Source organism: Zeugodacus cucurbitae, chromosome 3, assembly GCF_028554725.1.
Source record: "Zeugodacus cucurbitae isolate PBARC_wt_2022May chromosome 3, idZeuCucr1.2, whole genome shotgun sequence".
NCBI classification, from domain to species: domain Eukaryota; kingdom Metazoa; phylum Arthropoda; class Insecta; order Diptera; family Tephritidae; genus Zeugodacus; species Zeugodacus cucurbitae.
In genome coordinates, this window is record NC_071668.1 from 34,312,838 (window position 1) to 34,339,488 (window position 26,651).

At 37.0% G+C, this 26,651-nt stretch overlaps 1 protein-coding gene across 2 annotated transcripts in view; it reads left to right on the forward strand.

Annotated features, from left to right (window-relative positions):
- Positions 1-26,651, forward strand: part of Gmps_0 (GMP synthase [glutamine-hydrolyzing]) — an 85,903-nt gene that overhangs the window by 46,430 nt on the left and 12,822 nt on the right. For both annotated transcript variants that reach the window (XM_054227896.1, XM_054227897.1), the window contains exons 2-5: positions 1,923-2,027; positions 2,083-2,387; positions 11,950-12,106; positions 12,170-12,313. In XM_054227896.1, coding sequence (XP_054083871.1) covers positions 1,938-2,027; positions 2,083-2,387; positions 11,950-12,106; positions 12,170-12,313 — 696 coding nt within the window. In that variant the 5' untranslated portion in view covers positions 1,923-1,937. The remainder of the gene's footprint in view (positions 1-1,922; positions 2,028-2,082; positions 2,388-11,949; positions 12,107-12,169; positions 12,314-26,651) is intronic.

Consider the following 26,651-nt stretch of genomic DNA (forward strand, 5'->3'; position numbering starts at 1 on the left):
AAAACCAAAGTTAGGGTAGTTTGATATTTTTGGAATTATTCCCTTTTTCCAGTTTATGAAAATAAAGACACAAATATTAAAGAATATTAGAATTTATTATATTAATAACATAGAAAAGATATTGTATTAATCCTCATCCATCCAATGTGGTTGTGGGCCAAGTCAAAATCAAATCATAAAACTCTTCAGGAATATATGGTGTGATTTTTCGCCCATCATTCATCTTTTTTTCGTTTATGGGTAGTTTTGACCGGTATGCTTTTTCATCAGGTATTTTAGGAGTAGTTCTTGATTTTCGAAGCAAAAAAGATGTCTTTACAAATCCGTCAATAAATTTGGATCAAGTTAAGTAGCCTTTATTACCACTATTGTACTCAAAATGTTTATATTTTGATAATTTAAAAGTTGTACTTTTATCTATTGATTTGCAAGTTTTCTTGTAGAACGGCTGCCATGTTGTTTTAAAATTCAATATGTTCTCGTTATTAATGGCTTCAACCAAAAATCCCTTACTTTTAGCTTCTGAAATCAAGTTGTTGTACTGAGCTTGTACTTGTGTACGATTGACCCAATAGACGCTGTGTTTTTTTTAATTTCTTTTTATAAAGGTGAAAATTTCGTACCCCTCTTTTCTTCTTTTTTGGAATGTTAATCTCATCATCAGATGATTGGTTCTCAGTTGACATTGTTCTTTCTTCAATATATAGGAGCTATAGGATATAGTCACACGATGTGGCCAATCATTTTATAATATGTGCAATGTTTTGCTCTCAGCGAAAAATTCAAATTAACAACACACTCAGACAGACAGAAGCAAATGCTTGCATGACATTTTTCTCACCAAGCATTGTAGCTTCAAAACATTACTGTGTGCGGAGAAGGCACGAAACACATTGTTGTTTATGCTAAAATATAAATTATTTTATTAAAACAGTAATTTTAATAATATTTTTACACATAAAAATACTATTTCTTTTAGTATTATTGAATTTAAATGTATTATTGCATGCATAAACATGTTTTCTCTACATAGAGAACGAGCATTTTACAGCAAGTGCATGCTGCACTCGTTGCTTTTTCGGTAAGCAAGAAAGGCAATGATTTGTTTCCATTGCCTTTCAAACCTAAAAAACGAGTAATGTGCTGAACACATAGAAGACGGCAAGCGACGAGCGACATCTGCCAAATATTAAAATACACGCATTCTTATTTCCACAGATTTTTTGACAACAGCACGACTACGCGGCAACAGGCTTGTAGTTGTCGTTGTCGCCAAATTAGAAATGTTTCTAATTTTGCCGACGACAATGGCCGCTGTAGAGCTTAGTGGCATGTGAAATGTAAAATTATTCAAAGTTCTCACAAGTATGACGTTATTTTGCCAGCAGACACGTAAAATAGCTTTGATATATCATTTATAATAACAATCGATTATTTAAAACAAATAAATCGCCAATTTTTACATTTTTTGCGTAAATAATTTCACTTTAAACTAAATATGTAAATTTTATTGAAGTGAAAGATGTTAGTACGGCAACAATAAAATTGCTGTTTGATATGTCGCTGCCGTCTTCAAAATGTTCAAGACGCTGACTTCATAGCGACATTTGGGATCAGTCGTCGCTACGTCGTGTCGTGTCGTCGTCTTTGTTTGTGTTCAGCACTTAAGCATTACATTTTCGTGAATACGAACAAGTGTTGCTTGCTTATGTCTTGTGTGTTCGTTGCTATTTAGGTTCACTGCTTATACTGTTTCAAATGTCATCAAACAAATCACATGCAATAAGGCGCACATTCAAGTGCACTTGTGCAGCAGTTTAATATGTAATTATGTACTTACATTCAGTATATTGATTATACGTAAATCGAGGTAATTAAACGCAGTGCTATGCTTTGCTAATGCTTTTAATGTATATTTTCAGCAAAAGAAGATCGGTATGAATGTAACAAACAAATTTTTATCATCAGAGAATGGAACACCGCATGACAAAGTAGTAATATTGGATGCTGGTGCACAATACGGAAAAGTAAGTTAATAGCTTTAATTCTATAGAATTTGAGAAAAATATGTATTTGTTATAGGTGATAGATCGCAAAGTAAGGGAATTACTTGTGGAATCAGAAATTTTACCGTTAGATACATCAGCAGCTGTGTTACAAGCTAACGGTTATAGGGGTATTATAATCTCTGGTGGACCGAACTCGGTGTATGCTGAAGATGCCCCGAATTATGATCCAGACATATTTAAAATTAAGATACCAATTCTTGGAATTTGTTATGGAATGCAGCTTATAAACAAAGAATTCGGTGGTACTGTGCACAAGAAAACAGTACGTGAAGATGGACAAGAAAACATTGAAATTGAAACAGAGTGTCCTTTATTTAAGTAAGTTAATATTTATTAATGGAGTAATATATTAATTTCAGTTGAAGTATATACATATAAACTACTACAAATATAAGTTGTATTCGATTCGCACTTATGAGAGTAGCCAACGCGCAGAGTATTCCAGATATTCTAATAAACTGGCAGTACCTGTACGCTTGCTTGTTGTAATAGTGTTGCGTTACCTTATTTTGTGGTAAAATACTCTAATCATCTAATTTTTTTATCCTTAATTTAACACTTTCATGCCCAATGCTGCCCATAGGCAACATTGTACTTCCCGGCTTCTAATTCTCGTTATTTAAATATTTTTGACCATCGATTTTTTCAGTTATGTAGACTTATGTTTTGTGCATGCTTACAGTTATTTTTTATACTCTCGCAACAAAAGTTGCTTGAGTAAAAATTGAGATATCTTAATGAAACTTGGAACACATGTTCCTTGGGACCGTCGAAAATGGACAAAATCGGACCACTGCCACGCCCACAAAATGGCGAATACTGAAAACACATAAAGTGTCATAACTAAGCCATAAATAAAGTTATAAAAGTAAAATTTGGAACAAAGGATCGCACTAGGAAGGAGCATATTTGGATGTAATCTTTTTGGGGAAGTGTGCGTGGCCCCGCCCACAAATCGGCTATTTGTATATATCTCGCAAACCAATAAAGCCATATAAACCAAAACTGCAGTCGGTTCTCTAACGTACCCCACCACACACCATAAAAATAGTTGAAATCGGATAATATCCACGCCCACCTCCCATACAAAGGTTCGGTTGAAAATTACTAAAAGTGAGTTAACCCACTAACGAAAAACGTCAGAAACACTAAATTTTAAATAGAAGGAAGCTGCACTCAGATTTTTTTACAAAATGGAAAATGGGCGTGGCATCGCCCACTTATGGGTCAAAAACCATATCTCAGAAACTACTCGACCGATTTGAATGAAATTCGGTATATAATATTTTCTTGACACCCTGATGGCACGTGTGGAAAATGGATAAAATCGGTTCACATCCACGACAACTTGCCATGTAACTCAATTTTGAACTACATCTTATTCCTTCACTTTATAATATATGTATACATAAAGAACCAATAAGATAGCGGAATAAAACTTTACACAAATAGGATTTTCAAATTGGGTCAAATTGTGTGCTATCTTAATAAAAATATAGCATTAAATTACGAGAGTATAAAATGTTTGGTTGCACCCGAACTTAGCCTTTCCTTACTTGTTTTGATATGAGCTGTGCACGTGTTTATTCAGTAGGCGTTCTCTGCTTTTGTCTTCTCTTCTGACATAAAATTCCATCGTTCTTGATCCCGAATCCAAAAAAACTAATTTTTGTTCTCAAAATTTTACTTTTTTCCCAATTTATGCGTAATCCTCACATACCCGCCATATTTAACACCTTTTCCAAGTGTTGACGACCCGTACATCTTTTTTGGGAATAACTAGTATATCGATCATGTATTACATGTGAAAGCAAAAAAGTTATAAAGCTATTTTTTAAATTTTGTTTTACATACAGGCAGTCTGAAATGACAACTCAGGAGACAAGCAAGTTTATAGGATCAATGAAAAACCATTTGGTTGCGGTTCTTAATCGTCGCGGATATCCTACTCGTTACTGATATGCATAACATTTTGAACTACTACAAAGAAAACCCTTCATATAAATAGTGCTTGTAGACTTTTGATCGTTTCAATTCTTACGTTGAAAAATAAAAGTATCGTTTTCTCGCTTTATTGGCGAATCTAAGAATAATACGATTTGAATTCAATAAATTATTTGTATATAAAAATTTGACTGTATGGAGACCACACTATTGTGCATGCTTAAGAGGACATTATAGCGCAGGGTTGCACCATAGTGCTGTCTGTTCGTTTGAATTACGGGATAAAGTGTTATTTCCATTGGGTTCTGGGAATTCTGCCTTCGGGATCTCCCTCATCCAGAACACCAATGATAATGCGGTTCCGGGCCACATCCGCAAACGATCTATTGGGCGTCTCCTTTATCTTCGGTCGTTTAGCCGACGGCTTAGCCTCTTCAGCTGACCTCTGTCTTTTTGTTGCTCCTGCTGGCTGTTCTATGCTAAAATTTTGAAGAACCGCTTTAGCACACTCTAAGGTTTCTTTGAGCTCCTCCTTGGTTGGTGGATGCAGGTGAGCTCTTCTTAGAATGTATTGAGCGCGTTTCATCTCTGCATACTTCGCCTTCGATGGCTCTTCCACCCTAAGGGCAGGCCATTTGTTGTACCCCCTACCATGATACGACTGCGTCACCGAATGCTGTGCTATTGAAGAGCAACAAACACTCAACAACGGAGTCGCACCTTAGCTAGATACCTCGCGACTGTGAACAGTTCCCTCCACAGTTGCGACACTGTGGTAACTATTACCAGTCGGCACCCTCGCGGAGGGTTCAGCGGGGGATTTTTGCCGACCAGGGACAACTATATGATATGTAATTGTGTTAGTTATAAACAGCTCAACTAGTTTCTGGTTCAATATATTAAATACTAGCTGGCCCACCAGCGAACTTTGTTCCGCCTTAGAGGCAATAAATGAGCTGATTTTGGATGTTATTAAGATAATTTTTTTATTTGGATGGCCTTGTGATTTGTTAATATTTATAGCGAATGCAAAACGAATCGGGAATTGATATCGTTTAAACAAAAACGGCATATCGGTTGGGCTTATCGGAATGAGAACCTCTTCAGTATAATCGCGTAGATCACATTGTTCAACAATTTTCTTACCACCAAACGCGTTCCGTTGTATGGTTATAGTTAGTTTAAGTTTCGAAGCAAGATTACTACGGAGCCAGTAGTCCTCAACATAATCGCGTAGATCACATTGTTCAACAATTTTCCTTCCACCAAACGCGTTCCGTTGTATGGTTTTTTTTTTGGTTTAAGTTTCGAAGCAAGATTACTACGGAGCCAACCTTTAGTCGTAAATTGTGCTGTGGCAAGCCAGGGACATCCAAGAAGTTTAAAAGTTCAATTGGTAGCTTCATGTTCGTTTTTTACACAGTCAATAGCTTTAGTGAATGATGTGTACCAATGATGTCATTCTGAATTAAGTAGTTAAAGTCATCTACATCTTTATTTTTGCCCGCCAAAATTGATCGCTCACTCAACCATGTATCACTTTTGTATTACTTATGATTGGTAATACTTTGTGGGTGAGTTCGTTTTTCGATGACACAAAGTTACACAAATTCTTGATTCGTCGACAGGTACTCGACCATTGCCCATACTCAGTAATTGCTCAGAGAAATATTCAACGGCTCTAATGTTTAGTAATACAACTCTCATTTTTGTTGTTAGCTTAAGTTTCTTCACATAATGCCATAAATTCGTTGATTTGAGGCTTACTTCGAAAATCGGAGAATATAATTTTTTTACTTATGACTCACTCTTCTGGAAATATAGTTTGGTCCAATACCCAGAAAAAAAGTAGATTCTGCCGTAAAGTGTAATCATAACGAATCCATTAATGAAACATTTTATCTCATTTTTTTATTCAGATATCAACAAACTGATTAATCTGGCAGAAGTAGGCCTAAACATTATACTTTCGCTTCAATTAAAGGGCAAGGAATGTTTGGTCAATGGATAAATAATATAGATTGACTACATAATCCATAAGCCAGAGTTCAAAATATATATCCTTGAACCAATTATTTTTAAGCACGTTCTCGTGATTTCTTTTGGAGCTTATATGCAACTAAATAAGATAATTAAGGAAACGGTTGCGAGGTTTAAACATTTGATTTAACCGAACTATTTTTCCATACACGCAATTATTAATTAAAAATTACAAAACAAACAAGATATATATGAAGCAGTATTGCTACCCCTGTTATTGGTAAATATTTTCTACTGTATAAAACTTTTTGAACAGTTTTCTGAATATACTACTTTGAGGAAAAAAATTAACACACAAAAAGATTGAGAAATCTGTACCTGTACCTTGTATAATTGAATCATGATATACAATCACAGACAACATAAAGTTTTTTGTCATTTGCTCTTTTTTCATTTTTATCATGATATACCATGATTCAATTATAAAAGGTTTGGTAAGTAGTGACAGCAAAGTTTTGACACTGCGTTACAAAAGGTTGTATTTGCGAAGGAAAGAAAAAAGGGAAAAATGTATTCACTTTTCTTGTGAACGTAGTTAAAAATATATTCTAAGTAGTATAAAATATACTACTATTCTCGAACCAAAACTAATAATTAGCTTGAAAATGTGTCCGGTTTTCTTCTAATAATGATTTCACGACTCGTCCAGTGCAGAGAGTTAATATCTATTTAATATTAATAGTCATATTTAAAATTTTTCTCCATGAAACAAACATTTTTAATTAAAATTATATAATAAATCATCAGACACCTACTAGCAGATTAGTCTGGCAGAATTTGACCTACACATTATGCTTTCGCTTAAAGAAAAGTGATAGAAAGATTCAAGCAATGGATAAATAACGTTGATTGATTACATAAGCTTTCATCGAGAAAGTTACAAAAAGTACTATAGATTCATTGTGCGACTGCTCTGGAGAATTATAAGAAAAATCTTAAAATGTAAATGTTATATAATTGTCCAATACTTTTACCTTTGATCAAATATTTAGTATATTTCTACTAGACTTTACAGTGTTAATTTCGGTAATATATATGAAACCTATGAAATAAATCCTCAGACACCTGAAAATCGCTTGGTCCTCACATACATACTTACATGTATATATGTCTGAATATTACGGTTTCGCTTCAAGGAGAAGGAACATTGAGGTCAGTAAAATAGTATAAGGGTGATGGATTACACAACATTTTATTGAAATATATTCCTGATTTCCTTATGCGATAAACAAGCAAAACAGAACAACCAGCGAAGTACAATGAACACTTTTTATTTAAAAATAGGTTTAAAAAAAATTGAAGATAGCTGGACTTTAACTCATTTGGTTTGGTAAGTAAGCACCTTTCTCACTCTTTTTTGACACCCCTTCTGTGTTAGCAAAACAATGTTGTTTTTTGGAAATCTATCCAGCAAATTGTTCAAAAAATTGTAAATAGTAGTAGATATTTACCAATACAATGGGTAGGTAATACTGTTAATACTGTATCATTGTTATATGTTTTTTCGAATATTTATTTGTTGACATTTTGATTTTATGTTGCAAAACTGTATGTAAAATGTTCATTACATTTTTAATGCGAAAACCGCTTAGTTTATATACATACATATTCGGTTATTTATATCGAAGCGATGATCGCTTCATTTATTGGATCTCAGTTATTGTGTGTTTGAACAAACACTAATCCTCGATGGTCAAAACAGTTATATATTTCAAGTTATACCAAAGTTTACAGGATTAGGGTCCGATATTGCATCTCAAAAGGTTAGAACTCATAACAAAAAGAACCAAGGCGAGAAATGAAGTTATAATAAAATTTATTTTCTGCCACGGTTTGAAGAACGAATGTGCAGATATTTTTATTGCAAGAACTTTCTTTGGTTCTTTTAATCAGGTAACTACCGTGTAAACCTGATATTAAATAAATAGTTTTAATTGTATTTGGCAGTTTTTTTCTTTTACTTATATAGCACAAGGAAATTATAAATATATGCCGAAATCTAGTTCTTCCAGTGTTTTTTTTTTTATTTTCCTTATATGTAATTTTCCTTAATGTTCCTTCTTCTTTAATTGAAGCGAAACCGTAATATTTAGACATACTTATGTAGTATGTGAGAATTTATCTGTTTACTGGCGTCTGACGATTTATTTCATTGGTTCCATACGCATTGCCGAAATTAACACTGCCATGTCTAGGACAACTAAATATTCGATTAATAGAAAAAACTATTTGATAAATATATAAAAAATAAATATACATAAATAATAAAATAACAGGATGATACATGTTGTGGTTTTTAGATTTTTCTGAGTGTTTCCAAGCAGTGTCACAATGAATCTAGAGTCCCAAATTATGATTGTTAGATTACTTGCTAACACTTTTATTACATTTAAATACTAACTTTATTTAGTTACAAATAACAAAATGGATGCAGATACCATTTTTCAACAGGATAACGCTGCCATTCACGTTTTTAAGGAGTCTTTAAAATGGTTTGAAGAGCGCAATATTGCACTTATAAAGTTGGAATTCAGTGGCGAGCATTTGGAGGAACATATCGCACAATATCTATGAGCAAAAAGTCAAAGGACACCTTTATTTTTTTTTATTTTGTATCACCGAGGTATTATTACCCTGGATTCGTGATATGATCTTAAACATGTATGATGATAAAACAATTTTACTTTTTAATTAACCTAAAGACTCCAATTATTTATTTTACGAAACAATTCAATTGTTTTTTCAAATCAAAAAATTTTTTTCGCCTTCTTTGCCAAGGTGCGCTTAAACGAATGTCTACCTCTTTTTTACATATTATTAAAAAAAAATTGCCTTAAAAATAACAACAACAAGGAACTTAGGTTTTTGCACTACAAACAAACTCCCGTTAGCCCAGCAATCAATATAACATAGAATTTGTTTTAAGCAAGTCATTGATAAAAGAGAGAGAATGAAGTAAAATGAAAAATAAGGCTGCGCTTAAACGAATGTCTACCACTGTATAAAATAAAAATATATACTTACTAAATGAAAATTTTAAGTAACATTTCTTTAGTTACATTATATGTAAAAATTCCTTATTTAATTTCAAACAAAATTGATATTTTGGAATGTACTTTCCACTGATAATTCATTAGCTATAATAGTTCCACGTAAGTAAATTATGTCAAAATTGCAGAACCGATTGAAATGAAAACAAAACTGAAGAGCCAAAGAATTATAAATCACAACCATGATTCAATTACAAAAGGTTTGGTAAGTAGCGACAGCAAGGTTTTGACACTGTGTTAAAAAAGGTTGTACTTCGGGAAGAAAAATGGGAAGAATTTATTCGGCATTTTTTTAGTAATATGATCTCATGTATTATAATTTTCGATCGGTTCTATAATGTTGTCATGGTTTAACCGCATTTCCCTATCTGCTACTATTATATTACGCTACTAATTATATTACTATAGACTGTCTCCGATTTTGGCTAGTCGTGTGCCGCAAAAATTTGTCAAAAATTCGTCAGTAAGTGGGGTAGTGGGCAAAACCGACCACTGATGGCCTAAAAAACCCGGTTCTGCTACGAAAACCGACTACCCACTCGTCGAAGTTTTTGCAAAAAACCGGTTTTGAATACACCATCCCACTACCCGCAGTGCCACGGGTGGGCCACAAAAAACCGGTGCCAAAAAGTAACCGGTTACTGTAGTACTAGGCGTGTGCCGCAAAACCGACCACTGAGTGGCCCAAAAAACCGGTTCTGCTACGAAAACCGACTACCCACTCGTCGAAGTTTTTGCAAAAAACCGGTTTTGGATACACCATCCGACTACCCGCAGTGCCATGGGTGGGTCACAAAAAAGTGCCGGAAAGTAACCCGTTACTGTAGTACTAGGCGTGTGCCGCAAAAATTCGGCAGTATGTGGGGTAGGGGTTTTTTTGGCCATCGACTGTTTTATGGTTTTTTCAATCGCACAAGACTGAGATCTAATAAATATAGCTAATAAATCATCGTCTTATTATAAATAACCGAATATGTTTTTAAACGAAACGGTTTTGATGGTTTATGTATTAAAAATGTAATTCAATCGAACAATTTATTTGAATTTATGCAATATAAAATTAAAATGTCAACAAAATAAATTCGAAAAATACATATAAAAAATGAAACAATATTGTCTACCCCTTGTATTAGTAAATATCTTCTACTATTTGAAACATTTTGAACAATTTTCTGGCAAAATGTTGCGTTAACGTTGTCAAAAAAGAGTGAGAAGGCTGTTTACTAATCTATCTATATTCTATATCTTACATATATAAAAATTCCATTTCACGTTGTTTGTCTGGGATTGGTGCCTAAATTACTGGACCGATTAATGAAACATTGCACACGTCTGCAGTTTGGTCCAACTTAAACGATAGGATAGTTTAAGAAGAAGTTAAGAACAAAATAAGTATTTTGCAACAGATATTCACAGCTCGGAAGGACAATAGGATTTACACATATTTAGGTAAGCGGACGTGGGCACCCATCCGTCTGTCCGGTCGGCCATTTGGTCAAGCTATAATTTGATCTGGATATCTTAATATAACTAAGCTCACACTTAAACCTTGATACTATGAGAAGGTTGGTATTCTTGATGGCCAAAATCGGACTTCTGCAATGACTAAAAAATAGTAGTTCAACAAAAAGGGAACATAGCTACAATTTAAGCTGTTAAATTCGTAACACATGATCTAGGTACGGAAGGGCATATGTGGTTAATTGTTTGACAAATTGGCGAGAAAAAAGCAAAGAGAGAGTTTAGGTATATTTATCGCAACATAATAAAGCTGACGTAAAAGTTGGAAAGTTGTAGAGTCTTCTTCAGATTGTAGGTAAAAGCTTCACTAAAAAATAGACAATGGTCGTAACACTACTCTTTGACCGCTGTGATCCAAATTGAATGCATATTATTTTGACATCCTTATGTACTTTTCACAATGAGAATAACGCATGTACAAAACATTTTATGGCGAAATGTTGAAACACTTTAATCACATACTACTTCAAATTTATTCCTCAGCACAAATATTATTATTGGAAGTGGTGGAATAGAAAGCAGGTCTATGCCGCACGATTGCACAATACAAATTACCATTACAAGCTAATAGCAAAATCACGGACAAATAAAACGCACTTAGTTTATTTCATTTATTCGCCTAAAAATGAAATGTGTTGGCAAGGCGGGCGAGAACTCTCAGCTGAGATTTAATTTGTAAAAAAAAACGGCTGAATTTAGAAATCAATTTTCCGTTTTGTTTACTGTTTTTCTATAATATTCTATTATACAATCATTATTAGATCAGGGATGGTCAAAATATATCTGAATAAAGTATTTATTTGCCATTTTGCCCCTCTAATAGAATTTACAAATTTTGGTTCGTTTACATTTTTATCTGTCAAAATTGGGTTTCCCGCTATCGCCAACTACTTCTTTTTTGAAAAAAAAACCTAACTATTCTGAATGAAAAGAAGCAACGAACTGGCAATGCCTCTAGTTCAACATACAAGCTATGATAGCTTATGACAAGCTAACATAATTATGTTGGCTAATAGCGTTTTCTTTTCTCAAAAAAAATGTAACATTTGTTCTGCCCTGTACTCGGGATTTCAAATTGTGAATGAGATTTGACCAGCATAATAGAAATGCATTTTATTTTTTTAAATCCAAAATTTTAGCAGTTCCATTAGGACGTGGTGACCATTTAACGAGTATGCATCTATCGCTATAATTTATATTTGAATTGTAAATAAGGACTATGTATCGTTAATTAGATATTGGGGTATTTTAAAACTTATATTACAGTTTATTAATTTTATTATATTAAAAGTTTATTTTTATTTACATATTTTTTTACATTTTAGTCGCCTTAGCCGAACACAATCTGTGTTACTAACACATGGTGATAGTGTGGAACGTGTTGGAGACAAATTAAAAGTGGGTGGATGGTCATCGAATCGCATTGTGACCGTAATTTATAACGACACCTTGCGAGTATATGGCGTACAATTCCATCCAGAGGTAAGTAGTCGTTTATGAAAGTATTTGGTTTGGCTGTTGATCTATATATTATGCAATTAAAAGGTGGATCTTACAACTAATGGGAAACAAATTTTTTCAAATTTTTTATTTGATATTTGTGGAGCAACACCTAACTTTACCCTTGGAAACCGGAAAGACGACTGTATAAAATATATCAAGGAGAAAGTCGGAAATAATCGAGTTTTGGTAAGTTTAAAAAAACGAAAAAATATAAAACGTTTATTTTTCGACTTAGTCGAGAATTATATTCCTGCTTAAGTAGTATACAAATTTGCTTAACATATTCTGCCACTCAACTTAATAGATTCATAATCACAGAGGTAAGAATTTGTCTGTTTGTAAACCAAAACAATAAATTTCATGGAGGAAAGTTTGTATAATCATCTAAAGTTGTATAAAGAAGATGCCAAAGTATGATTTTCATAAACATAATATTTACACATTTTTCTGAAAGGTAACACAATTAATGATTTTGTTTTCAGTCATCTGAATAAGTCCAATATATAATATAAAAAAGTAAACGTTTAAGATCATTTGCATATTTTTTGCTTTCATCTTTTTATAGTTTACTGTATTTTTAAAAAAATTTAACAATGTTTAATAAAGTGTTAATCCTATCTTGTTACAAAAACCTAAAAATACTCGTTTGGTTGGCGAGCACTAAAAATGTTCCAGATGATGATTCCAGATTCTAGCAACAAAGTTGCTGCGAGAGTATAATAGTTTTGTTCACATAACGGTTGTTTGTAACACCTAAAACTAGACGAGTTAGATATATACAACGTTTATGCTTCATTTCTACTCGGTTATATTCTACATGGGTAAAGCCTATAAGCGTAAACGGCAAATACTATACTCGAGGTAAATTCTGAATTGACTTAAATTGAGGGCTGCCACGTATTATAAATATGTCCTTATTTTCCAGATATAAGGGGTGTGCGGCATAAATCGGTTGAGAAGTGTTCGGGCAGAAATGCACAAGCAAAACCGACCACTAACTGACCCAAAAAAAACGATTTTTTCTACGAAAACCGACTACCCACTCGTCGAATTTTTTTCCAAAAAACCCGTTTTCGCTACACCATCCGACAACCCACAATGCCACGGGTGGACCACAAAGTGCCAAAAAGTAACCAATAACCGGTTTCTGTAGTACTATACAGTACCAGTAGTTTGCCGCAAAAATTCGGTAGTAAGTGGGGTAGGGGATTTTAGCGAAAAATTGGCAATACGGGAACCCTATATATGCAATTTGTCAAAACAATATACACCGGCACAAACAATCAGCTGATTTGACGTTCAACTTAACTCTAAATCCGTTTATGCATCCGAGTTAACTCGTCTACATACGTCAAGAAAATGTGTATATTCTATCCGAGTAGATCATTTAACTCGTGGTGAAAAAGTGTTTATGCATGTCGGTTGAACTTTCCCGTGTATAATATAACCGAGTAGAAAAGAAGCATAAACGTAGTAATAGAGTCATATATACCAAAGTAATCAGGGTGACGAGTAGATTTGAAATCCGGATGTCTGTCCGTCTGTGCAAGCTGTAACTTGAGTAAAAATTAATATTAATGAAACTTGGAACACATGTTCCTTGGAGCAGTGATAGGGTTGCTTTCGAAAATGGGCTAAATCGGACCATTACCACGCCCACAAAATGACGAAAAAAACACATAAAGTGTCATAACTAAGCCATAAATAAAGTTATAAAAGTAAAATTTGGAATAAGGGATCGCACTAGGAAGGGGCCTATTTGGATGTAATTTTTTTGGGGAAGTGGACGTGGCCCCGCCCACAAATCCGTTATTTGTATTTAACTCGTAAACTAATAAAGATATATAAACCAAACTTTCTGCAGTCGGTTCTCTTACATACCCCACCACACACCATGAAAATAGTTGAAATCGGATAATAACCACGCCCACCTCCCATACAAAGGTTAGGTTGAAAATTACTAAAAGTGGGTTAACTAACTAACGAAAAATGTCAGAAACACAAAATTTTACAGAAGAAATAGCAGAAGGAAGCTGCACTCAGATTTTTTTACAAAATGGAAAATGGGCGTAGTATCATCCACTTATGGGTCAAAAATCATATCTCAGGAACTACTCAACCGATTTCAATGAAATTCGGTATATATAGTATTTTCTTGACACCTTGCTGACACGTTTGGAAAATGGATGAAATCGGTTAACAACCACGACAACTTTCCTTATAACTCAAATTTGAATTCCATCTGATTCCTTCACTTTATCAGATATCGAACATGTTGAACTCAGCTCCTAAGGGTAAATTTTAACCGAAAATTTGGTTAAATCTCTCAGATAATTTAATGTAATTCAGAGGAAATTGTTTTCTTCTAATAGTGTTATGTTAAAAAATTATTAAAATTGGGTCATTACATACCATATACCTAATTATAGTTTTTCAAAAATACGGTGGGCTTTATTCCGCATATATGTATTGGTTAATATGTGAGATATCTTAGCAAAATTAAGTGAGCTTATAGTCTTGGATATAGTGCACCTTGCTGGGGAAAATTAAAGAATTACATCAGCTCTCATATAGTATATATGTATTACGATTTTCGTTATTCTATTAAACTTTATGCCGAATTTATGGGTGAATTTTGTATGTTTGTAAGTTTCTTCAATAAATTGCGAGAGTATAAAATGTTCGGTTGCACCCGAACTTAGCCTTTCATTACTTTTTATATTCTCGCAACATGATGCAAAGAGTATAATGGTTTTGTTCACAAAACGATTTTTGTAACATATAAAACTGAATAAGTTAGATATAGAGTTAAATTTGTATATAACAAAGAAATAAGGATGACGAGTAGATTTGAAATAAGGATGCCTATCTATCCGTCCTTCCGTCAGTGCGAGCTGTAGCTTGAGAAAAAATGTAGATATCATGACCCCCTTCTAAGTTTTTATACTCTCGCAACAAAGTTGCTAAGAGAGTATTATAGTTTTGTTCACATAACGGTTGTTTGTAACACCCAAAACTAAACGAGTTAGATATAGTGTAATATAATATATACCAAAGTGATCAGGGCGACGAGGCGAGTCAAAATCCGAATGTCTGTCTGTCCGAAACTTGGCACACTTATTTCTTAGCACCATAGGAAGGTTGCTTTCGAAAATTGGCAAAATCGGCCCACGCCGTCGTGAAAAATACCTCTTTTCATGAATTTTTTTAGAAAAAATTATTATTATTATTATTTATTACTTATTATTATATGAAAGTACAACATGTGGATGGGATCATGTGTAGAAGTTCACGCAAGTGAGGAAAGTTTTTGATTGTCATTCACTTGGGAGTGGCCAGAAACGATTCTTCTCCACATGATTCAAGCAGCTCACGACTTCCGGTTTTAGACCAAGTATCCTCTGGGTAGCCAACAGACATCCGTTTGAAGGCGAGCTAAAGTGAGAAGGCGAAGCCCGCTTATGCGGTTGTGCGTAGGGCTTGGGACCCACCACATAAAAACGAAGTACCAATGAAAAATCTACGAAAGCCTCGGATGAGACACCCCCCTTTTGATGACGACCCCTGCAAACGTTTTAAGGATAATGATATAAGGGCATGCACCTGGAATGTCCGTACCCTTAATTGGGAAGGTGCCTCTGCCCAGCTGGTTGATGTCCTCATACGACTCAAGGCTGACATCACCGCCATCCAAAAAGTGCGATGGACGGGACAAGGACGGAAGAAGGTGGGTCCTTGTGACATCTACTACAGCGGCCATATAAAGGAACGCAAATTTGGTGTTGGATTTGTGGTGGGAGAGAGACTCCGTCGCAGAGTCCTGGCATAAACCCCGGTGGATGAACGTCTAGCCAATCCGCATCAAAGCGAGGTTCTTCAACATATCGCTGATTTGCGCCCACGCCCCAACGGAAGAGAAGGACGATGTGACCAAAGATGCTTTCTATGAGCGCCTAGAACGCACCTATGAGCGCTGCTCCCGCCACGATGTAAAAGTCGTGCTTGGCGATTTTAACGCCAGGGTGGGTAAAGAAGGTGTCTTTGGCACAACAGTCGGAAAATTCAGCCTCCATGACGAAACATCGCCAAACGGCCTGAGGCTGATCGACTTCGCTGGGGCCCGAAATATGGTCGTCTGTAGTACCAGATTCCAGCATAAGAAAATACATCAATGTGCTTGGCTGTCTCCTGATCGAAATACGCGGAACCAAATCGATCACGTTGTGATAGACGGAAGACATGTCTCCTGTGTTTTAGACGTGCGTACGCTCCGAGGACCAAATATAGACTCGGACCATTATCTGGTCGCAGCGAAGATACGCACCCGCCTCTGTGCAGCAAAGAATGCCCGTCAACAAACACAAGGAAGGTTCGACGTCGAAAAGCTGCAATCGCAACAGACAGCCACGAAATACTTTACTCGACTTGCACTCCTGCTCTCTGAGAGCACTCATCAGCATCTCGGTATAAGGGAACTGTGGAACGGCATCTCGAACTCACTGCGTACCGCTGCAGCCGAAACAATTTGTTTTCGGCAACGACAAAAAACAAGCTGGTACGATGAGGAGTGCCGTCTCGCAGCGGAGAGAAAACAGACTGCCTACCTCGCAACGTTGCAAACGACCACAACACGTGCGGGATGGGATAGATACCGAGAGCTGAAGAGGGAAGCGAGACGCATCTGCAGACAAAAAAAGAAAGAGGCCGAAATGCGTGAGCGCGAAGAGCTTGAGAAGCTGGCAGATAGAGGGAATGCTCGAAAATTTTATGAAAAAATGAAGCGACTTAACGAAGGTTTCAAGACCGGAGCATCCTCATGTAGAGACCAAGGTGGTAATCTGGTAACCGATGTCCAGGGCATACTGGGATTATGGAGGGAACACTTCTCCGACCTGCTGAATGGCAGTGAGAGTACAACACCAGGAGATGGCGAACCCGATCCCCCAATCGATGACGATGGAGCAGATGTTCCATTACCCGACCATGAAGAAATTCGAATAGCAATTACCCGCTTGAAGAACAACAAAGCAGCGGAGGCCGATAGATTACCGGCAGAACTATTCAAATACGGCGGCGAAGAACTGATAAGGTGCATGCATCAGCTTCTTTGCAGAATATGGTCGGAAGAAAGCATGCCTGACGATTGGAATCTCAGTGTGCTCCGCCCAATCCATAAAAAGGGAGATCCCACAATCTGCGCCAATTACCGTGGGATCAGCCTCCTAAATATCGCATACAAGGTTCTATCGAGCGTACTGTGTGAAAGACTAAAGCCCACCGTCAACAAACTGATTGGACCTTATCAGTGTGGCTTTAGACCTGGAAAATCGACAACTGACCAGATATTCACCATGCGCCAAATTTTGGAGAAGACCCGTGAAAAGAGGATCTACACACACCACCTTTTTGTCGATTTTAAAGCTGCTTCGACAGCACGAAAAGGAGCTACCTTTACGCCGCGATGTCTGAATTTGGTATCCCCGCAAAACTAATACGGCTTTTTTTTTTTTCAATATTTCCTTATTTATTGAATCTGCTTGTTTTTAAGCCTAACAACAAGTTATAAAATCTTAAATCTATTTAAAAGCTAGACAAGCTCAACCAAGTGATTGAGCTGTATTGGTGAAACGTTGCTCTTTAGTACGCAGGCATATCCCTTCTTTTTAGGCGTGTTTGATCGCAGGAATGTACTAAAGCATTAGCCAATGGGTTTGGGTGATCTCGGAGTTTAGATATATATTTCAATCTGCTGTCCTCTACTTCTTTCTTTACCATAGGGATACCAAGATCTTTATGGATATTTTCATTGCGCATGTACCATGGTGAGCACGTGATTGATCTAAGCATTTTCGATTGGAACCTTTGTATTATATCAATATTAGTTGCACAGGTCGTACCCCACAGTTGAATGCCATACATCCAAATCGGCTTTATAACCGCATTGTATAAAAGCACTTTGTTGTCTAAGCTAAGTTTAGAGTTTTTATTTAAAAGCCAATTTAAATTTGCAGCTCTTATCTTCATGCACGTTATTTTACTAGATATATGTTTTCTCCACGTAAGCCTTCTATCTAGGTGAATACCAAGATAGGTAACTTCATTCGCTTGGGGCACCAAAATATTATTCATTTTTACTGCCGGACACATTTTTGGTCTTAGAGAAAATGTAACGTGCTTGCACTTTTGTTCATTCACATTTATACGCCAGTTTGCTAGCCATTCTTCGACAGAACTTAAGTGGTTCGCCAATATTCTTGATGCTATAATGGGGCATTTGTTACGACTCACTAAAGCTGTGTCATCCGCAAAAGTTGATGTCAAAACATTATTAGCAGTTGGAAGATCAGCTGTATATATGATGTATAGAGTTGGGCCTAAAACACTGCCCTGTGGTACTCCAGCCCTTATTGAACGTTCATTAGATATAAAATCACCTACTTTTACAGCAAATTTTCTATTTTTTAAATAGGACTCCAAGGTTTTATGCAATTGGAAAGGTAAAATTTTTTTAATCTTATACAAAAGTCCTTCATGCCACACTTTATCAAACGCCTGAGCCACATCTAGAAATATAGCAGAACAGTACTCTCTATGTTCGAATGCCTTCCTAATTTCGTTAGTTATTCTATTTACTTGCTCTACAGTGCCATGTTGTGCACGAAAACCGAATTGGTGCGTTGGTATTACCCTATTTTCATGAAGGAAAGGAGACATCTTTGATAGTAACACTTTTTCAAATATTTTAGAAAGACAGGGTAGAAGACTGATTGGTCTGTATGAAGACGGCTGTGTCAGGTCTTTTCCCGGTTTATCTATCATGATTATCTGCGACTTTTTCCATGAAATAGGATAGTATCCGAAACTAAAAATTGCATTAAAGAGCAAGAGCAATCAAGAGCACTGTTGAAGCAATATTTGGTAACTCAATTAGCATTTTTGGAGTAATATTATCGTGGCCTGACGATTTTTTTGGATTAAGCTCTTTTATGATACTAACAATTTTAGTAGTTGAAGTCTTAATAGACCCAAGTGATTCGTTTGTGGTATTGTGGATGATTGGCAACTTAAAATTGTTCTTTGGGCAATTTGATTGAAATACCTTTTCTAGGTGATTTGCAAAACAATTTGCCTTATCTTCGTCACTTCGTGCCCAATTACCATTTGACTGTCTTATAGGCATGTTGGAATCTACCGGTGGCTTAAAAGACTTTTGGGCTTTCCAAAGAGAGTTTTGCTTGGTAGAATTTGGACACAGTTTCTTTATATAATTTTCAGTGCTGTATTCTTCCTCGCGTTTAAGCGCTTTTTTTAACTTACGTACAGCAGATTTCAGTTGAAGCTGAGTAGAAGGAGAGCGATGTATCTGCCATTCGCGTCTAGCTCGCCTTTTTTCGTTCACAAGCTTTTCTATTTCATTATTAGTCATGTTTCTTAAAACCTTAATTTTTCTTTTTGGTGTTGCCAAGACAGCTGCATTAGTTACTACATCATTAAATTCTTCTATACTGTTATCAATATCTCCTCCTCTATTTATTTTTAAATCTATGTTAATGTGGCTACTGATATATTTTCTATATTTCAACCAGTTTGTTTTATGAGTTGTTAGAGAAACTTTCGGCTCAACTATCATGGGCTGTTCGCATAACTTTATTAGTACAGGAGAATGATCAGAAGATAAGTCAGTACATGTATCTACTGTTATTAGCGATCTATCTATGTTTTTGACTACAGCAAAATCTATTAAGTCTGGTATTTTGTTTCTATCACTGGGCCAGTATGTCGGCTTACCAGGAGATATTATGTCAAGGTTATTGTGCTTATTTATAATAGTGTAGTACAGCTGCCGTCCTTTCGGATTAATAAGACGTGAGCCCCAGTACATGTGTTTTGCATTGTAATCTCCACCTGCTAGAAATCTTGGACCTAGCGTTCCAAAAAAGTCTTTAAATTCGCAATCTGTAATTTTAAAGCGAGGTGGACAATATATAGCAGTTAGATTAAGGTCAGCACCCCGATTTTTCAAAGATATTGTTGTAGCTTGTAACTGGGCTGTAGCATGCGGTTCTAAAGCGTGGTGGCTTAACCGATTTCTAACCAATACTGCTGTTCCACCGTGCGCCTTTCCATCTGGATGATTTGTAGCATGAAGTCTATATCCCGGTATAAAGAAATTGTTCTTATTTGTTAAATGAGTTTCTGATAGCAGCATAACATCTATGCTTTTTTCAGTCAGAAATTGTATTATCTCCAGTTTGTGTTGGTTTATAACATTGGCATTCCATAAACAAATATTTAGTATACTCATTTTTTAGATAATAAGGTCTGTAGCATTTGATTTTGTGATTTGATTAAATCTTGGATCATGTTTTGCATGCTAGACATAAATTGTGTCATACATTGAGTAAGGTTTAGGATCATATTTTCAATACCTCCATTAGGTGGATTTTGGGGTTGTTGCATTTGCACAACGCTGCCTTTTAGCACATTTGCATAGCTTCCTTGGATAAGACTATTCTTAGAATTACCAGGTTTCGAACTCTGGTCTGTAACTACTATATTTTCGTTACGAGGGATATTCATCATTTGGTTACGACGAGCTTGAATTCCCAGCGATAATTTTGATTTTAAGTCTTTATATACAGGGCAGCCTCTGTAGTTAGCAGTGTGATTTCCTCCACAATTACTGCATTTTTTATTTGTATCCTCTTTTTTAAGAGTACATTTTGATGTTGGGTGTAAATCACCACATACCACACAAACACTGCGTAGAGTGCAATAGGACTTGGTATGCCCATACTCTTGGGAGTTGGTGCATTGTACCGGACCATTTCTTTTATGAGGTTCTTCTACGGTAATTCTACGATGTAACAAATATTTTAAGTTGTATATTGGATGGGTTTCATTCCTTTTAATTGGGTTAGAGTTTGGCAGCAATTCGACTTTAAACATTGGTTGTGGTACCTTATTTCTATTGAAAATATTTACTACATTTTTAATTTCAAAGCCGCATTCTTCAAGGGCTTCTTTGACATCATTAGACTCTACCGAAGACTCTATGCCTTTTACAACAACAACTAGGCCTTTCGAGCTCTTCAGTTGATAAGAATAATAGTTTTTATTGTTATTTGACAAAAATTTCACTATATCCATAAAACTTTTCTCAGTGTAGGACTGTATTTTAGTTTCATCTATATTGCCTTTTTTCAAAGGCACTATATGAAAATTGTTAGTACCTACAATTTCACTTAGTTTCGCAACAAGTACATTAGAGCTACGCTCTCGCAAATATATTGGCGGCGGCTTGGCATTCACGACTGTGGTGGTACCCTTCGCATCGTCGTTCGATCCATTGCTTAGTATGGCAAATCTGTTGCCATTTAAAGTTCCTGGCTTATTTGTATCAAGCGTGGCTGGTTGGAATTTTTTGGAATTGACCGCTGACTTTAAAGGACTTGATTTCCTTTTAATATTGACGTAGCGGTCAATACCAATCTGTACAGATGGTGTTTTTCTCTTTGGTACATGCTCACCTTGCATTGTTTTTCCCTTAGGTGTCCGCTCGTTTGCTGGTACCTGCTTGCTTGCTATTGTCTGCTGTTTTGTTGTTGTGCACTTGCTGTTTTGTTCTGCTTCTGTTGATCCCTTCTGCTGATCGGCAGAGCGCTTCGATGACTCATCTTTTTCACCATTGGATTGTTTTTTTGTTGGAGCAGATTGTGTAGGCTCAACAAAGCTGAAGTAAGCATTCAGAGAATGCCTACGACCTTGCTGTTGAGGCTGCGCAGCGCTCATGTTTGTTTTTCTTTGTTTGTTTTGCTCACTTGAATTTTATTATTATTTATTTTTATTGTTTGTAAACTTTTTTGTTTTAGTATTATTTTTGTTTTGTTTTTATGTTTAGCTTTTGATTTTCCACAGAACTTGTAGTTGTTTTGTTATTTAATTTTATTTGCTTTTAATAATTCAATTAAATCACGGAGCGCATTAAAACACGTCCGTACTCTTTGAATGCTCACAAATGTCCCCAACGGCTGTGTAAGTTGACGTTGAGCAACACCAAAAGCTCCGTCATGATTGGGCAGGACCTCTCCGAGCCGTTCGATACCAAACGAGGTTTCAGACAAGGTGACTCACTATCGTGCGACTTTAACCTGGTGCTGGAAAAAATTATAAGAGCTGCAGAGCTAAACCGAGAAGGTACAATCTTCTACAAGAGTGTACAGCTCCTGGCGTACGCCGATGATATTGATATCATCGGAAGCAACAACCGCCCGTTTGTTCTGCTTTTTCCCGCATGGATAAGGAGGCGAAGCGAATGGGTCTGGAGGTGAATGAGGACAAAACGAAATATATCCTGTCAACAGGTGCTACTTTGGACTGAGTAGGCAATTGAACAGTAAAGTCCTCTCTCGACGAACCAAAATCAAACTCTACAAGGCGCTTATCATTCCCGTCCTGCTTTATAATGCAGAAGCTTGGACGATGTCAACGTCAGATGAGACGACACTAGGAGTCTTCGAGATTAAAATTTTGCGCAAGATTTATGGTCCTCAGAACATTGGCAACGGCGAATACCGCAGACGATGGAACGATGAGCTGTACGAGTTATACGACGACATTGACATAGTTCAGCGAATAAAAAGACAGCGGCTACGCTGTCTAGGTCATGTTGTCCGAATGGACGAAAACACTCCAGCCCTGAAAGTGTTCGATGCAGTACCCACCGGAGGAAGCCGAGGAAGGGGAAGGCCTCCACTCCGTTGGAGGGACCAGGTGGAGAGCGACCTGGTTAAACTTGGGATCTCCAACTGGCGCCGAACTGCGAAGGAGAGAGAGAGGTGGCGCACTATCGTCGATTCGGCTATAGCCGGCTAAACGGTTGCAACGCCAATCACATACATACAACATGTGAAGGATACTTAAAAAAAGTTTTATCGAAAAATAGCGAAGAATAACGGATCTATCGTCGATATGGCTCCTCGACCACCCACAAAAAGTTTTTGTGCGGTGACCAGCCTACAGCATCACTGGATCATCCGAAACCAAAAAATAAAAATGCTTTCTTTAGTTTATTAATTTATCTTTCAATTGACGTCGAATTTTTTTAATTCTTCACTTTTCCACTTTTTGGTACCATTTTCAAAATGACGATTTTGGACGAAAAACTCGACCTATTTGTTATTGTAAAATTGTTAGTAATTAAAATTTTTGGAAAACATAATTCGAGAGCTATATATATGTAGAATATTTGTTCAAAATTTCAAAACGATCGATGCAGTAGTTTTCAGAAAAAAATTAAAAAAAAAAAGTTGTCAGAGGAAATTATTTTCTTCTAATAGTGTGTCTCTGTATCAGAAATGGTTAGAATCGGGTCATAACTTCCCAAATATAGCTAATTATAGGATTTTCAAAAATACGAAATGTATGATATTTATTAGCCAAATTAAATGAGCATACAATGTTAAATATAATGTTTGTTGGTGATGAAAATGAGTTTAATCGGCTCAGGAATGATGATTTTCGTTTTTCTATTGGTCTTTATACCGAATATATGAGTCAAATTGTGTGTCATCTTAATAAAAATATAGCAATAAATTGCGAGAGTATAAAATGTTCGGTTGCACCCGAACCCGCACCGCATATTTCTTTATTGTGCCAAAAACAAAAAACATATATTAATTAGTTAGTATTTATTTGGGAATGCTTAGGACGGTGCTACCGATATCACCCGATTGTTCATCGAAAATATGATTTTTTTTTTTTGTTATTTCAGCCGTTATTAGGTTCCACTCCTTTACCAAACTATCCGTTAGTTTCTGCATGTTTATTTATTGCATGTGGTACTGTAATTTATCTCACAAATCTTTTGTCGAGTTCCATGAATCATGTTTGAACCACCGCCTTGCTTGATAGTTAGAATAAGGTTTTTCGGTAGAAAACGGCTTTTAGCCGTATTGTTTGTTTGCTATCTCAACCGAATAAGTTAAACTTTCTTTCGTCATTAAACTATACATTTGTCGGAAACTTTCTTGATTTATCGGCATACTGTCTGGAGTACCAGTCGGTTTTTTTTTTTAATTTCCCATGGCTGCAAAACCCGCTTTTTCATAGGTTAGGTTAGGCTGGTCTGGTAGGCCTGCAGGCCACGCATAGACCAGTTATGGACCTTTGCGATACTAGAATGGAGTGCCTTTACGTGTTCCCTGAGTAGTAGTCATCGTTCAGGATGTCTGCGCCTGTCGTGTATTTTAATAGTTTATGAGGCTTCACTAACGATATTTCCTCTAACTTTTCGTACTGTGGGGCCCCTAAGTACCTAAAATGCTGTCTCGCTAACGCAGGACAAACGCACAATAGATGCTCCACTGTTTCCTTGGTGCCCCGTTCTTAACATTTTCTGCATTCCTCCCGATCTGACAGCCCTATTTTATAGGCATGTGCCGCTACAAGGCTGTGACCGGTAAGAATGCCAACCATAGTCCTACAGCCCTTTCTATCGAGCTCCATAGGGACCTTGTATATTTTTGGTCTACCGTTTTGCACATGACCTTTGCAGTTTTACACCCCGGTAGATCCTTCCAGCGAGATATGATTTTTCTTGCCATGCACCTGTCTATGTCATCGTACAGAATGTGCATGGGTTTACCAAGCTGTACACCACTCTTGGCAATCCCGTCTACTATTTCGTTGCCCTCGATGCCTTTATGGCCTGGCACCCAGTAGAAGTGTAGCCTCATATTTCTGGCGACCCTCACCACTGCTGCCCTGCTGCTCAGGACACTTTTGGCCGATATTCGACACGAGGTTATTGCCTTGATTGCCGCTTGGCTGTCTACGTATATGTTAATTTTAGAGTATTGGGCTTGTGCGCTGAAGGCTAGCTCTGCTGCCTTCCCAATAGCAAAGACCTCTGCTTGAAATATACTGCAGTGGTTCTGCAGTTTGAACGGTTGTCTTATGTCTAATTCCGGACAGTATATTCCTGAACCTACTCCCTCATCAATTTTAGAGCCATCCGTATAGATATTTATGGTGTTGCTTGTAATTACGGTATCCTTGCGCCGACCATCCTTTTCCATGTTTACCATGAACCCTCTTTCCCAGTTGGAGAATGGGACCAGATAGTCGGTACCTGTCAGACTGCCCTTAGCAACCGAGCTGTGTCCGAAGGATCTATGTGAATTTACCTGTTGCCATCAGTCGACCCGCCGATTTCGCCGCGCAATTTTCGGAAAAGAGATCTATAGGTGGCAGGTTTAATATTCGTTCTAGAGCAGCCGTTGGCGTAGTTCTTAGGGCCCCCGTTATACATAGCGCTGCAAGCCGCTGAACCTTTTCCATCGGCTTCCGATACGTAGATTTTCTAGTACCCGTCCACCACACCAGAACACCGTAGAGCAGAATTGGTCTCACTATCGCTGTGTAGCACCAGTGCATGAGAGTGGGAGAAAGCCCCCAGGTAGTGCCAAGCATCTTCCTGCATGCATACAGAGCATTACTGGCTTTCCTCACTCTCTCCTCCACATTGTACTTCCACAGAAGTTTGGTGTCCAAGACTACCCCTAGGTATTTGGTACAGCCCTTGAGCGGGCCTCCATGCAGGTATTTTGTACCTTCTAGTAAACACCAGAAGGTCTGTCTTTTCCGCATGCGTGCTGAGAGTGCTGGTCATTATACAGCTGACAGTGTGCAGACACTTTCCCGTTATTAAGATGGCGATGTCATCCGCATTCGCTATTATCTTGGGAGCTTTGTTTTCAAAATGTTTTAGCAAGTTGTTTACCACTAATGTCCATAAGAGTGGAGATAGCACTCCGCCTTGCCTCTACAGACTTCATTGGTCACACTGGCATCATTCCATTCTGCTTTTATCTTCTTAGAAATCAAGAGGTTTTTCAACCACCTTTGTAAGACAGGCTCAACACCAATTGGCTCGATACTTCGCAGGATGGATTCCGTAGACACATTATTGAATGCTCCCGAAATGTCCAGGAATGCTTCCAGAGCATAGTCCTTGTATTCTAGAGCTTTTTCAATGTTGTATACCAATGAATGGAGTGCAGTCTCCACGGATCTGCCTTTTGTGTACGCCTGTTGTGATTTGGACAAGCTGCCAGGAGGCGCTGTGTCCCTTATATGCGAATCTAGTATTTTCTCCAGCGCTTTCTGAAGGAGAGGGGTTAGACTTATGGGCCTGAATACTTTCGAGTAGGTTCGATTCGATACCTGCCTTCGGTATGAAAACCACCCTAGCCTATCTCCATGAGTGCAGTACATAACCAAACCTTAGACATCCTCTGAATATTACTCGCAACCACGGCACGACCAGCTGCAGTGCGTTCTGTAGCATGGCTGGAAAGATGCCATCCGTAGCGGGCGATTTGTATGAGTCGAAGGAGCGGATTGCCCATTCTATTTTATCCTCCGTAATTATGCACTCGGCAGGATAACAGCAGTATTTCCATCGTGTGTAGAGTTAACCGGGTTCTTGCATCCCGGAAAGTATACGCTAACTAGAACCTCT